Raw genomic sequence first — 15,312 nt, forward strand, 5'->3', positions numbered from 1 at the left:
ACACACACACACATGCACACACACACATGCACACACACACACATGCACACACACATGCACACACACACACACACACATATACACACACACATGCTCGCGCGCGCGAGCGTGCGCTCGCATATCTACACACAAGCACATGCTATCATTTCATACCTAAAAGGAACAGTATCTAATCAAAGTATTAAACTAGTAAAACATCAAAATAATGGTCGAGTATAAACATAAAAAACAAAACACTTAAGAGCATTGCATACATTATCCGAGTACACAATGGAAACTAGACAGCAGGGGCAGTTTATAGTGTGCTCAAATGTGTGTGCAACTGCCTTTTAAAGGCCTTTAATGATGCGGATCGTTTGATTTCTATTGGCAAAGAATTCCACAGAGATGATCCTGAAAAAGCTAAGCTGGATTTATAAAGATCTATACGAGGAATTGGAGGAAGTAAATTTTGAGACCCATACCTCTTCGTAACATGTGTAAAATGGGATTGCACATAACTGGGCACATCGCCATGAACTACTTTATACATAAAGACAGCCTTATTGTATGCAAGGTGGGTTTTTAGGGGAAGGAAATTAAGGATGTTTAACTTCATTTCTGTAGACATGTGCGATTCATACAGGATAAGTTTTGCAGCACGACGGTACAAAGAATTGAGTTTTAATAAGTGAACATCGCTGCAGCCATCCCACAATGTCGAAGCAAAATTAATATGAGGCATTATATGAGCATGAACGAACATTTTTAATGTTTCAGACTTCGCATAATGTTTGAGTTTTGACAGCAAATACAAATTCCTTGATAACACTTTGCAGAGGTTGCTTATGTGTGTTTGCCATTTCATTTCTTCATCAACAGTTACACCAAGTATGCGGTGTTCTTTAACTTGCTGTATTTGAGTTGTACCTAAGGTCAGTTGTAATTTAAGAGGACTTAGCTGATGCTTTTGTCTTGTGGTAATAACAATGCTTTTAGTTTTTTCTGGGTGCAGTATCATGGCATTTGATGTGCACCATTTCGCAACTTCGTCCAAAGTGTTCTTCAGGGAAGAATTTACTGATTCCAACGAGGTGTTACTGGTATGGATAGACGAATCGTCTGCAAAAAACTCGCATTTGACTTTATCATCCGATACATGTAAAGGCAAATCATTAACGTAAATACAAAAGAGAATAGGTCCTAATATAGACCCTTGAGGGACGCCATGTCTTACTAGTGCAGTAGACGAATTCTGGCATTGTAGAGTGACATACTGTGTCCGGTCAGCAAGATACGATTTAAAGAAGTCACAGACCGAATCGTTTCTCAAATAATAGTGTAATTTTTTCAGCAATATGGAATGATCGACTAAGTCAAATGCTTTCTTAAAGTCCAAAAACAATGCTCCTGTAACTTCAGACTTGTTCATTGCTGACAGCCAAGCTTCGCAGAGAGACGTAAGAGCTGTGTGGCAAGAATGCTTGGACCGAAAACCGGATTGAAACTGATGGAACAAATTTTGTTCTTCCATGTAAGCAAGAAGATGCTTGTGCACATGCCTTTCTAATGGTTTTGACAAAACAGGCAGTAAAGAAATGGGTCTAAAATTACTTGGGTCTGAGAGATCTTTACATTTGGGAAGGGGTATGACTTTGGCGCTTTTCAATTTAGACGGAAAAAAGTTCTGCTCAATACTAAGGTTATATACAAACGTGAGCGAATCCACAATATACGGTAGAGAAAGCTTCAATAACTTCACGGGTATTTTATCAGGACCCATGGACTTTTTATTCTCCAGGTTTTCAATAAATGTTCCGACCTCATGAACTGCAATCGGAGGAATGATAAACGCTTCATTGTTTATTCTGTTCCGCTGACAGAATTCGTCCAATTTTTCAAAACAGTCATCTCTATCCCGAGAATTTGTTTCTGCCACAGAAGCCTTCAATTTATCCGCTAAAGATATAAAATGATTATTAAATTCTTCCGCAGATAGTTTTGTTAGATTAGCAGTTGACCTTTTCCTAGATTTATCAAGGATTTCATTTACTGCCCGCCAAATTGTTGCAGTATCTTTCTTATCGGAAATTAATTTATCAAAGTAACCAGTTTTGGATTGTCTCACACGGTTTAACACCTCATTCCTCTGCTGTTTATATTCGTCTGTCATCTTATTTTCCTTGAAATAATCTCAGAGCCATCGCCTCTATAATATCTGATGTTAACCAAGGCGGAAGTCTGGCATGTTTTACTCTATGCTGACGCAGGGGCACGTGTTTATCTATAATTGTGCTTAAAATGCTATACAATTGATCAAAAGCATCATCTGCAAGACTGAAATTAAAAACGCTCTGAAATGGAGCTTCACTAAGATCACGAAAAAATGCAGACTCATCAAAATGTCTAAAACTTCTGTATTCTATGGTCGTGTGGCCTTTTGGTCCTGATTTAGGCAAGCGCATAGAGACCGAACAAAAAATAGGCATATGATCGCTAATACTGGAATTGGACACATACACATTAGAAACAATCTTCTTATTATCAGTATATATGTGATCAATAAGAGTTGCAGTTGTGTCTGTTATTCTTGTTGGGTTCAGAACCAGTTGATGAAGACCTAATAAAGTTGTTGTTGAATTCCATACTGTTTGAGGCTTATTCAGATTAATATTAAAATCTCCAAGCAATACAATATCTTTATTGCGTGATTTGACTTTATCCATCATCTGAATGAAATATTCTGACCAAATCGACGTTTCGGCAGGGTTACGATATATATAACCTATGAGCAGAGGCGAGGATTTACAGTTTTTTACTTCAATCCAAATGCACTCAATATTGTCGTCCAATATGGAGGGAGAGAGAGAAAGGAGGGAGGGAGTGAGATATAGGGAGGGAGATAAGGAGGGAGGAAGAGAGTAGGAGGGAGAGAGAGGGGGAGGGAGGGAGAGAAAGAGAGTGGGATGGAGGGACAGAGGGGAGGGAGAGAGAGGGAAGGAGGGAGGTAGAGAAAAGTCGATTGTTGGCGGTAGGGAGAGAGGGATGAGGGAAGAGAGGGAGGAGGAGAGAGCGAAAGGGAAGGGGGGATAGAGAAAATGATGGAGGGAGGGAAATTGAGAGAGGGAGGAAGAGGGAGAGAGATAGCGAGAGAGGTAGGGAGGGATAGAAAGAATGATGGAAGGAGGGAAATTGAGAGAGGGAGGAAGAGGGAGGGAGATAGCGAGAGAGGTAGGGAGGGATAGAGAGAGAGATGGAGGGAGGAAGGGAGGGAGGGAGGGAGAGAGGGAGACAAAGATCGTAAGAAGAATCATATAGAGAAGAAAAATGTTTGAAATAAAACGTCATAAGGTGACGTCATTATGTCTCGCCTTATCGAATGACGTCAATATGTGTGTTCTAAACTTTAAATGATGTCGTTTCTGTGTTCTAAACTTTAAATGATGTCATTTGTGAGTTCTAAACTTAAAATGACGTCTTTTCTGTATGAGTCTCTAAAAGAATTTTGAAACTACCATTATACGAAAATTGGGAAACCCTTGGACTTACTTGGTTTTGTCAAAACATTCATGCACACTTAAAAAGTTGTTTTTGGTTGTGGACTTACCTGTTCATATCTGCTTATCTTAGCACTCTAAAAAGTAGAAATTAACACAAAAGATGCGCATTGATTTCTTCTTTTTGATGAACAAAAAATATCATTTTTGACAAAAATGGACTTACTCGGTTTTGTCAGCACACGGCAGACATATCTTTTGACTGTATCAAAAGGCCCTCAGACATTAAATGATTGACCGTGTTTGTCAATCGTGTAATGAAAGTAATTGTCACGTTTCAATATATCACTTAAGGTGATTATGAACCGGTTAATTACTACTAATTAACTAACCACACCACGATCCACTCTCGCAGTCATACAATTAAATAGAGTCAACAAAAGTATAAGTTTCAGACGCCTGTTTATGTATAAACTCGCCACCTCCCTCGAGCCTTCACTCAAAATATGTTCCTTTTACGTTCTCAACACAAAAAAAACCCCGTGGTCACTGACAAAATGCCAGTAGTATATAGAAAACAAGAGGCGAAGCCTTCAAGGCTCCCGTAAGAAATCAACAAACAGTAACATAACACAAACTCACTCACTCCGTAACACACACACACAAACACACACACACACACACACACACACACACACGCACACACACACACACACAGTTAAAACTAACGCATCATATCAACTCCATGTATAATTTTCAAAAGAAGGCAAACAGATAAAATGACTAGGGTAATAGGTTAGGTACCTGCCATGTGGGCACTTTTTCCACTGCTGTCCTCAGTCCTATACTTTTCATCAAGACTTGTCACCATGCCGAGTAGATCTAAATTCGGAAGTCTTCATGTGGCTGAGGCATATATTTGACATAGCGTCGATCTTGTTGTAGGTTAACCTCCTTTCTGAAACAAATGGCAAAATGCGATTAGTTATGATGACTACAACCTACACAAATATAAACAGTGTTTTGAAACAGAATAGTCAGGTTATACAAGCCACTTTACCTATGCAGCATGGTAACCCTACAATATGCGAAACATGTCGACTGCAGCAGCCTGGTTCTTAAAATAATTCTGACGGTCAACACAGCCAGAAATGCCAACAAAGACAAGAAAGCTGTGGCAAGGTAAGCTTACCAAACGTTACATAGCGAATCATATGATAGTGCGTAAACAGCAAACAGTAGATCTACAATCAAAGAGAGGATCGAGTCTGGAATGAAACGCGATACAGATCTAGCATTCAAAAACTGTCTTTCACGTTCAAGGAAGTTGTTGCAAAGTACTTAAGACTTACTAAATTGTACAGACAAAACCATGACAGTGCATGTTTTGAATCTGAGGAAAAAATCGTGATCATTTTGACTTTGAGAACAGATTCATTCCGTTTCCTTATATCTGCATGTTCAAGTAAATGGTGGACAGTTTTTTTCGGGCAGAGTAAACTTAACTTGAGACTCTACTGCAAGTCTTGAAATTCACATAAATCGAACCACGAGCAAAGACATCCAAACATTACAGGCACTTTAGATCAACTCATTTCACTAGAGGTGACTGCCTAGCACTGTGTTTGACATCCGTGTCTGCTGAAATAAAAAGAAATTAAAACAAAACGGATTAACAGTAGGTGACACGTTATCAGAGTGGGAGACACTAGATCTGTCTCTGAACTTACCGGGATACGGCTGCAAGATCGACACTGACTGCCGCGCTTTCGACAGCTCTTCCTCGCGTGGACATTGGAAACACGCTGTGCAGATCAAATTGTAGGAATTCTCCCTTTGGTATCTTCTTTATTTACTTTTCTGGAGCTTAGAAACCGAACAACATGAAATCGTCTTCCCCGGCGAATCGGCGAGGTGAGAACTGGACCACAATCCTTCGCGCGACCCCTGACCTGATCTTGACACCTGACCTGCCGTCTACATGCCAAACACGACACAAATCAGTCAACTGCTTGTACCCCTTCAAAACCCCCCACCACCCGTTTTCTTTGGATACACGCTTTAACTACACACATGCCGACACAATGTTGATCATTGCTTCAATAATTTGAAGATGGTGCTTGAAAATTAACCACGTGAAATGAGTATTTCGGTGTTTAGCCAAAAATGTTAAAGTTTCTACCACAGACATACACACATACATACATACGCACGCACGCACAGACAGACAAAGTTTACCATCGCATAGGCTACACTTACGTGAGCCAATTATAGCAACACGCTGATCCCGTGTAAATACAGTCAAATGAGAATGTTCTGTTCAAAAAGCTCTAGTTCATGCAGGGGTCACACACCCCACGTTGTCACTACTCCAATGAAATCACAGATAAGAAAAGACAACGGTGGTCAACGGGGTGCGTAAGACACGGTGCACTTAGCTTTCTTTCTGTATGCTGGTTAGCCGGTATGCTGGTTAGCCGGGTTGCTGGTTAGCCGGTTTGCTGGTTAGCCGGTTCGCTGGTTAGCCGGTCTGCTGGTTAGCCGGTTTGCGTAGCTTCCTCAGGTCCCAGCTCCAACGTCTGCAGCTAGCAGTGTCCCGCCAAAGGCAGCCGTGCAGCAGTTACAGGAAACCGAAACGAAACGAAACGAAGGCTGCAAACAGAAAGCATCGGTGCACTAAACATGTCTGCTACCCCTCACCCACCACCTTAAAACGTGTCATCTTTAAATACCTCATCGAGCACGTGGGCCTGCACAAAACGGACTTTTTACAACAACAAAACAGCCATTTTCCGTCCTTCTCTCCCTATCTGCAAAAACCATATACAGATTAGTATTTTAGCGTCACAGAGAGTAAATTATGCGCTAACCTGGAAAGAACAACAGAGAGTATTTCATTCCACAACACAGACTCATCAACAGCGTTAAATAATGATTTATTACCTCAAAAGCCTATGATTGTAACACTCTCAAGGAAGCAAAGTCCGCCTCCTCCCTGGAACAGCCTCTGTTCGTCAACAGTGACAACAACGTCCAGAACCCCTTGTCGAATCCTTATGCGAAAGCCATCGCACGACGAAGGAAAGTTGACGACTTGTCCTCAGCAAAATATGTGGCAGTGAGAAAGAAATAACTAGTGGAAGTTCCCCTAGAGTGCCGAATATAATATTCGGTGAAAATCCATCATACTCTAGAAACTGTGTATTAGATCCTTCCCCTTCTGCCGCTGGGTGTCAAGTGCGCCGTCCTTGTGTCTCTGTCAGACAACCTAGCCAATAACACGTGACTGACCTTGTCACAAAACCAGTCCAGCTATACACAATTCTGCCTCCCAAGCAGAAAAAAGACACGAGAAACTCAATCCCTGAAAATCCCGTGCGCGCTGTCAGCGAAAAACCGTCAGCCCTATGACAGCAAAAAAAAACCCACTGTGAAACTCGTGCGCTACGAAACATCCGTGCTCGTTGAGCACTGTCAGCAAACTCTGCTGTAGCCCAATATCACGTACAGGCGCTTTCTATCATAATCGACCAAGAACAGGCACTCCACCGAGTGACACTTTCTTGGTCTCTGTCACCCGATCGTGACAGTAATTATTCCTTTAAAGAACTAAACGGCTTCAGAGGTTAATTGACAGTATCTGTTCTTTTTTCACTCTATTATTTCTAACAGTGACAAATATGATATTTAGTTTTTGCAGCTGTAGAAACCCCTCTGCAAAAAAACCCACCTACCACGGCACACAAAAAAACAAGTCGCGTAAGGCGAAATTACAACATTTAGTCAAGCTGTCGAACTAACAGAATGAAACTGAACTCACTGCATTTTTACAGCAAGAGCGTATACTCGTAGCATCGTCAGTCCACCGCTCGATGCAAAGGCAGTGAAATTGACAAGAAGAGCGGGGTAGTAGTTGCGCTGAGAAGGATAGCACGCTTTTCTTTATCTCTATTCTTTTTAACTTTCTGAGCGTGTTTTTAATCCAAACATATCACATCTATATGTTTTTGGAATCAGGAACCCACAAGAAATAAGATGAAATTGTTTTTAAATCGATTTCGGAAATTTTATTTTAATAATAATTTTTATATTTTTAATTTTCAGAGCTTGTTTTTAATCCGAATATAAGTTTTGAAATCAGAAAATGATGAAGAATAAGATGAACGTAAATTTGGATCGTTTTAAAAACAAATTATTCTTTTTTACAATTTTCAGATTTTTAATGACCAAAGTCATTAATTAATTTTTAAGCCACCAAGCTGAAATGCAATACCGAAGTCCGGCCTTCGTCGAAGATTGCTTGGCCAAAATTTCAACCAATTTGATTAAAAATTGAGGGTGTGACAGTGCCGCCTCAACTTTTACAAAAGGCCGGATATGACGTCATCAAAGGTATTTATCGAAAGAAAGAAAACAAAATCCGGGGATATCATTCCCAGAAACTCTCATGTCAAATTTCATAAAGATCGGTCCAGTAGTTTGGTCTGAATCGCTCTACACACACACACGCACAGACAGACAGACAGAGAGACAGACACACACACACACATACACCACGACCCTCGTCTCGATTCCCCCTCTACGTAAAAAGGGGGGTGGGGGAGAGAGAGAAGAAGAAGAAGAACATTAATCCTTCTTCTTCTCTTTCTTCTTCTTCTTCTTGTTGGTGTTGCCAGCCGAACATTTGTCCGTTTACAAATCCTCATGCAATGTTCATTGAAACAGCAAAGTGAAATTAATGATATCAAGATATGTTATACATCCTTGTTTTAGCAGCCAGTCGAGACGACCAATCGACAAACAAACAAACGAGGGCGGTTCCTGGGTTCCAGAACACCCCTGTTAAATGCTGAACAGTAGAGGAAGTAGATATCAATAAAATATCAGTGATGGCCGCCATTGGAGATTTTTTTCCTTTCTTAAAATATCTACTTTCTCTTGCAGACACGTAATCAAAACCAAACATGCGAACACGGGTACATAAGAATGTAGACAACTGTTGCGGTGATACCCTCCTCACCGACAGGTTCCAAGTATATAGTCACCATTAAATTGATTGACATTTTGGTCAAGCAATCTTCGACAAAGCCCGGACTATGGGATTGCATTTCAGCTTGGAAGTGAACAATCCATTTATTGAGTTTGGTCATTCAAAATAGCAACATTCTCATTAAAATTAAACTTGTAGTAATCGATCCAAAAAGGATTTCACCCGATTCTTTATCATTTCCTGATCTCAAAACCCCACAGGTATGTTATGTTTGGATTAAAAAGCTCAGAAAGTTAAAAAGAATAAGTAAAAGTACAATATTCCTCTAAGCACTCTGCGCTACTTCGCTACACTGGCTTGTCACTTCAAGCTATCACAGGCGGGTGCATTGCGTCCAATTGCATAGTGTGAGTTCGACACATTGACTAATGTATTAATTTCGCTTCGCGCGACTTGTTTTGCTGTTTTTGTTTAGTTCAAAGTTTTCCGTACAGCTGCAAAACCTAAATATCAAATTCGTCACTGGTAGAAATGATACAACGCAAAAGGAACAGATACTGTCAATTCACCTTTGAAGCCGTTTAGTTCTGTAAAGGAATAATTACTTTCATTACCGGATTGTCAGACACACTGTCAGTTCTTTGATGCCTGCACGAGGGACTGTCGATACAGTCAAAAGATGAATGTGTATTGGACTCTTTTGGAAAACACTTGTCTGTAGTGTTTTGGAACGGTAACACTTGTCTGTAGTGTTTAGGAACGGTAACACTTGTCTGTAGTGTCTAGGAACGGTAACACTTGTCTGTAGTGTTTAGGAACGGTAACACTTGTCTGTAGTGTTTAGGAACGGTAACACTTGTCTGTAGTGTTTAGGAACGGTAACACTTGTCTGTAGTGTTTAGGAACGGTAACACTTGTCTGTAGTGTTTAGGAACGGTAACACTTGTCTGTAGTGTTTAGGAACGGTAACACTTGTCTGTAGTGTCTAGGAACGGTAACACTTGTCTGTAGTGTCTAGGAACGGTAACACTTGTCTGTAGTGTTTTGGAACGGTAACACGATCTAGTAATTAATCAGACCATCCCGTTTAACTGAACGAATGTTTAGTTACGCAGGGCTCCCCAAACTGCGCTTCCCTGCGTCCTATACGCACTAGAAATTTATATAGGGGGTCCCGTGACGCACTAAACATACAAACAGCGGGTCCCGGGACGCACTAAATGTCAGTTCTCGTGCGTATCGTAGGTAACAATTTCAGACTGTAGTCGTCAGCTAAGTGCATGCACCAGTGCCATGCTTGCGTACGTGCGTGTGTGTGTATCTGAGAGCGTGTGTGTGTATCTGAGAGCGTGTGTGTGTATCTGAGAGCGTGTGTGTGTATCTGAGAGCGTGTGTGTGTATCTGAGAGCGTGTGTGTGTATCTGAGAGCGTGTGTGTGTATCTGAGAGCGTGTGTGTGTATCTGAGAGGGTGTGCGTGTTGTCGTTGTTGACATGTCTGGACTATTCCGATCAAAAAACCTCATCATATTACACTACAAAATGTAAGCATTAAATCGGGGGCTTTGGGGCCCCTGGATTTTTGGACTCTCCAAAACTCCAATAAGTGGGTCCATGGACCCTCCAAAACTCCAATAAGTGGGTCCATGGACCCTCCAAAACTCCAATAAGTGGGTCCATGGACCCTCCAAAACTCCAATAAGTGGGTCCATGGACCCTCCAAAACTCCAATAAGTGGGTCCATGGACCCTCCAAAACTCCAATAAGTGGGTCCATGGACCCTCCAAAACTCCAATAAGTGGGTCCATGGACCCTCCAAAACTCCAATAAGTGGGTCCATGGACCCTCCAAAACTCCAATAAGTGGGTCCATGGACCCTCCAAAACTCCAATAAGTGGGTCCATGGACCCTCCAAAACTCCAATAAGTGGGTCCATGGACCCTCCAAAACTCCAATAAGTGGGTCCATGGACCCTCCAAAACGCCAATAAGAGGGTCCATGGACCCTCCAAAACTCCAATAAGGGGGTCCATGGACCCTCCAAAACTCCAATAAGGGGGTCCATGGACCCTCCAAAACTCCAATAAGGGGGTCCATGGACCCTCCAAAACTCCAATAAGGGGGTCCATGGACCCTCTAAAACTCCAATAAGTGGATCCATGGACCCTCCAAAACTCCTTATTGGAGTTTTGGAGGGTCCATGGACCCCCTTAGTGGAGTTTTGGAGGGTCCATGGACCCACTTATTGGAGTTTTGGAGGGTCCATGGACCCTCTAAAAGTTCAAAGTCGGGGTCCCGGGACCCTCTAGGCAGGGTGTCCGGGGGGAGCCATGGTTACGTCTCTCGATGCCTCTCCCCCCCCCCCACCCCTTCCGCCCCCCCCCCCCCCCCCCCCCCCCCCCTCAATCTGTTTTCTGAAAAAGATAGGGGAATGAATGTCTGTTTCATTTATATCATTGGTTTCACAATCAACAGCCTCATCAGAAATATCTGCCCTAAAACAAATCTTCCTTGTTTGTTTTATGACGGGTAGTATAGTATGGACATTTTGTTTGATTCCAGGCAGTTGAAAAAGTGTTTTTCTAGCACTTGAAGGTGATAGATACGCTTATTAGCAGACACCGATTGGGCAATGGACCGTGACATTGTCCTGCTTTCATCCTTGATTGCTTTTGTCTCTCAAGTGACACCGCCATTCAATAAACTAAAAAGAGAGTCATCCATTGGTCAGAAAGATTAATGGATATTCATCAACCAAGACTTCTGATCCTGACTGTTTTGATGATTACAGTAATTCAGACAATTAACTTCAAAGTCATTTGAAAAGATTAACAAAGCCCATGAGGACCACCAATCAAAACACAAAGAAGATACAGAGTGTGGGTTGATGGGGACTATGTATAAATACTGCAGTCAATGAAGACCCGGCACATCGCTTCAGCCGCTCTACAGATTCCATTCCGCCATTTTGATTCTACAGAACGCGAACAGCAAGCTTCCAAGGTGAGGAATCATGTCTCTGTCTTCTCTGTCTTCACTCTATCTGTCTGTTTCTGTCTGTCTGTTTCTTTGTCTGTATGTTTCTCTGTCTGTCTGTCTCTCTGTCTGTCTGTTTCTCTGTCTGTCTGCCTCTCTGTCATTCTTTTTCTTTGTTTCTCTGTCTGTCTGTCTCTCTGTTTCTCTGTCTGTTTCTCTATCTGTCTCTCTCTAAATCTGTCTCTCTTTTTCTCTGTCTGTCTGTTTCTCTGTCTGCCTCTCTGTTTCTCTGTCTGTCTTTTTCTCTGTTTCTCTGTCTGTCTGTCTCTCTGTTCCTCTGTCTGTCTGTTTCTCTGTCGGTCTGTTTCTCTGTCTGTCTGTTTCTCTGTCTGTCTGTTTCTCGGTCTGTCTGTTTCTTTGTCTGTTTCTCTGTCTGTCTGTTTCTCTGTCTGTCTGTTTCTCTGTCGGTCTGTTTCTCTGTCGGTCTGTTTCTCTGTTTGTCTGTCTGTCTGTCTCTATGTCGTCTATATGTCTCTCTGTCTGTTTCTCTCTCTGTCTGTTTCTCTGCCTGTCTGTCTCTCTGTCTGTCTCTCTGTCTGTCCGTCTGTATGACAAACAATATGATACTTACTAACCTTAATTTGTGTATTTATTTGTATATTCAAATATTTTTTTAATCAAAATATGGGAGGAGTGTAACATTTGAAACAGATACGTATGAACGTCTTTTGTGTGCGTGCGTGTGTGTGTGTGTGTGTGTGTGTGTGTGTGTGTGTGTGTGTGTGTGTGTGTGTGTGTGTGTGTGTGTGTGTGTGTGTGTGTGTGTGTGTTTAATAGGCTTCACAGAGACAAATGTAGGCTACTTTATTCATTTTTAATAATAATAGTAATAATAACTGGATATTTTTAAGTGCCTAACCCTATGGCTCTAGGCCCTTTACAGAATGCCGTGTGAGATGGCATTTGTTGGGCCAGTAGATCGCTGCCATTTCGGCGCATATCTACCTTTCAAGGGCCTATTATTCCAAGTCACACGGGTATTTGGTGGACGAAAGACACAGACATGTTATCTTAAGCCTAAACAATTTTGCCAGGAAAGACCCTTTTGTCAATCGTGGGATCTTTAACGTGCACACCCCAATGTATTGTACATACTTTATTTTCCTATTCATACAGGGGTTTGTTTTCTTTCGGGTACTGATGGTATTATTTTCTTCAGATGCGTTGCGGAACTTTTGTCGTTGTGCTACTGGTGGCCAGCTTTGTGTCGCAGTCTGAAGCCGGCTGGGGCAGCTTCTTTAACAAGATCAGGACGGTACTACTATGTCTGTCTGTCTGTCTGTCTGTCTGTCTGTCCGTCCATCTGTCTGTCTGCTTGTCTGTCTGTCCGTCCGTCTGTTTGTCTATCTGTTTGTCTGCCTCTCTTTCTCTTTTAAACTCTCTCCCTCTCTCTCTCCCTCTCTCACTCTCTCTCTCTCTCTCTCTCTCTCTCTCTCTCTCTCTCTCTCTCTCTCTCTCTCTCTCTCTCTCTCTCTCTCTCTCTCTCTCTCTCTCTCTCTAACAACTTTCGACCAATTTCCCTCTTACCTGTTTTATCTAAGCCTTTGGAGAAGCATATTCAGAAATATTTACTGTTTCATTTGTTTCATCCATTTCAGTCTGGATTTCGCTCAAAGCATTCATGCCACACTGCTCTCAGCTCTTTATGTGAAACTTGGTTATCAGCTATTAATGAGTCCGAAGTAACAGGAGCGTTATTCTTGGACTTTAAAAAAGCCTTTGACCTTGTAGACCACTCCTTATTATTAAAGAAATTACAATGCTACTTAAAAGATGACTCTGATTGTGCCTTCTTCGAATCATATCTTTCAAAACGGACACAATAATTATGTATTCATCAACTGTAAAACTTCGTCGAATGATTTTGTCAAAAGTGGTGTGCCTCAAGGGTCTGTATTAGGACCTATATTGTTCTGTATTTATATAAATGATTTACCTCTTCATGTGTCAGATGAGAAAGTAAGATGTGAGTTCTTTGCGGATGATTCATCAATCCACACCAGTCAGAAGTCTTTGGTAGCCGTCAACCAATCTCTTCAAAAAAGTATAGATGAGATGACAGAATGGTGCACCACTAATGCAATGGTTATTCACCCTGTTCAAAGACGAAAAGTATGGTGATTACAACTAGACAAAAACACCAATTAAAACCCTTACAGCTTCAACTGTCAATTGATTCAACTCAAGTGCAACAAGTTAAAGAGCATAAATTATTAGAGGTTACCGTTGATCAAGACTTGAAATGGCAAACTCACTTGAGTAAAAATGTGTACTTATTGTCTAAATTAAGACATTATGCCGATGTGGAAGAACTCAAGTTGTTTTATTACGCCCACATAATGCTCCATATCAACTTTGCTTCAACACTTTGGGATAACTGCAGTGATGTTCATCTCAAACGACTCAATTCTCTTCATCGCCGTGCTGCAAAACTAATTCTGCATGAGTCAAATAAGCCAACAGATGATAAATTAAAGCTCCTTAATTTCCTTCCCTTGAAAGATCAGTTGACGCTAAACAATAATGTTCCTGGATATTTAAAATCACATTTCAGACATGCCACAAAAAGATATGGGTCCCAGAACCTGATTCCCCCCATCCCTCGTCTAGACTTGTATAAGTCAAGTTTAGCCTTCTCAGGAGCGTCTCTATGGAATTCCATACCCATACCCCTCCGAAATGCCTCTTCTGTGAAAACGTTTAGGCGCCAGTTTCATTCCCGCTTAATGGGTAAATAGAACACTTTTCATGTCTGATATTTTAGTGCTTTTTACATTTAGTCAAGTTATGTTTGTATTTTGATTTGTTCTTTATATGTATGTATTGATAATGATGTACATGCGAATGATTGGGACAATTCCTCCCCACATTTGTTTTCTCCCTTTTGTTATTAGTTGTTTTAAATGTTTATATGCAATGCATTATTGCAACTATGCTGCAATTTCCACACTATATTGTTTTTCCCATTTTTGAATGTGTATACAAAACCATAACCCTTTTCTTATTACTATTTACATTATGTACGTCTGTAAGTAACAATAACCTTGTCAATTTTACTATCTATATTATGTGCGTCTGTATTAAGTGTTTGTATAAGGGACAGGTTGTAAGATTAGGCTTTGCCTAAAACCTCTATCCTTTGGTAATAAAGTTCAGTTTCAGTTTCAGTTTCAGTTTCAGTTTCAGTTTCTCTCTCTCTCTCTCTCTCTCTCTCTCTCTCTCTCTCTCTCTCTCTCTCTCTCTCTCTCTCTCTCTCTCTCTCTCTCTCTCTCTCTCTCTCTCTCTCTCTCTCTCTCTACTCCTCCTCTAAACGTTGCATCACATAGAACTCGCTTTCCTGTCAGTGAACGAAGTGGCTATTTTGTCACGACGCTGCATTACATAGGACTCGCTTTTCTTTCAGTGAACGAAGTGGCTGTTTTCTCACAACGTTGCATCACATAGAACTCGCTTTCCTGTCAGTGAACGAAGTGGCTATTTTGTCACGACGCTGCATTACATAGGACTCGCTTTAACTTCGGTGTAAAGCGTGGCTGTTTTCCCTGTGTTTGTAGGGTGTTAGCGCGGCTGTTAACTGGGTCAAGAAGAATTGCTCACTCAACCTGTCGGGGCCTGACTGCACCCTTATCAGCGGCAAGCGCGGTGTTGATAACCAAGGCAACGCTATGGACGGTGCCTGTGATGCTATCGGTGACAACCCTGCCCTGCTCATGGGACTCAGCTTCGACGTGATCAAGGACACCTTCGAGGCCGTGGATGGTGAGTGTCTGCTCTGCTCCTTTATTTCACGACTTCCAAACCTGGAGCATAGCT

At 41.6% G+C, this 15,312-nt stretch overlaps 1 protein-coding gene across 1 annotated transcript in view; it reads left to right on the forward strand.

Moving 5' to 3' along the window:
• Positions 1-11,307: 11,307 nt before the first annotated feature.
• The window catches only part of LOC138972559 (uncharacterized), a 35,784-nt gene continuing 31,779 nt past the window's right edge, over positions 11,308-15,312 (forward strand). Inside the window, exons 1-3 of the mRNA XM_070345210.1 lie at positions 11,308-11,466; positions 12,659-12,754; positions 15,054-15,258. Coding sequence (XP_070201311.1) covers positions 11,380-11,466; positions 12,659-12,754; positions 15,054-15,258 — 388 coding nt within the window. The 5' untranslated portion in view covers positions 11,308-11,379. The remainder of the gene's footprint in view (positions 11,467-12,658; positions 12,755-15,053; positions 15,259-15,312) is intronic.

Source organism: Littorina saxatilis, linkage group LG8 (assembly GCF_037325665.1).
Source record: "Littorina saxatilis isolate snail1 linkage group LG8, US_GU_Lsax_2.0, whole genome shotgun sequence".
In the NCBI taxonomy this organism is placed as follows: Eukaryota; Metazoa; Mollusca; class Gastropoda; order Littorinimorpha; family Littorinidae; genus Littorina; species Littorina saxatilis.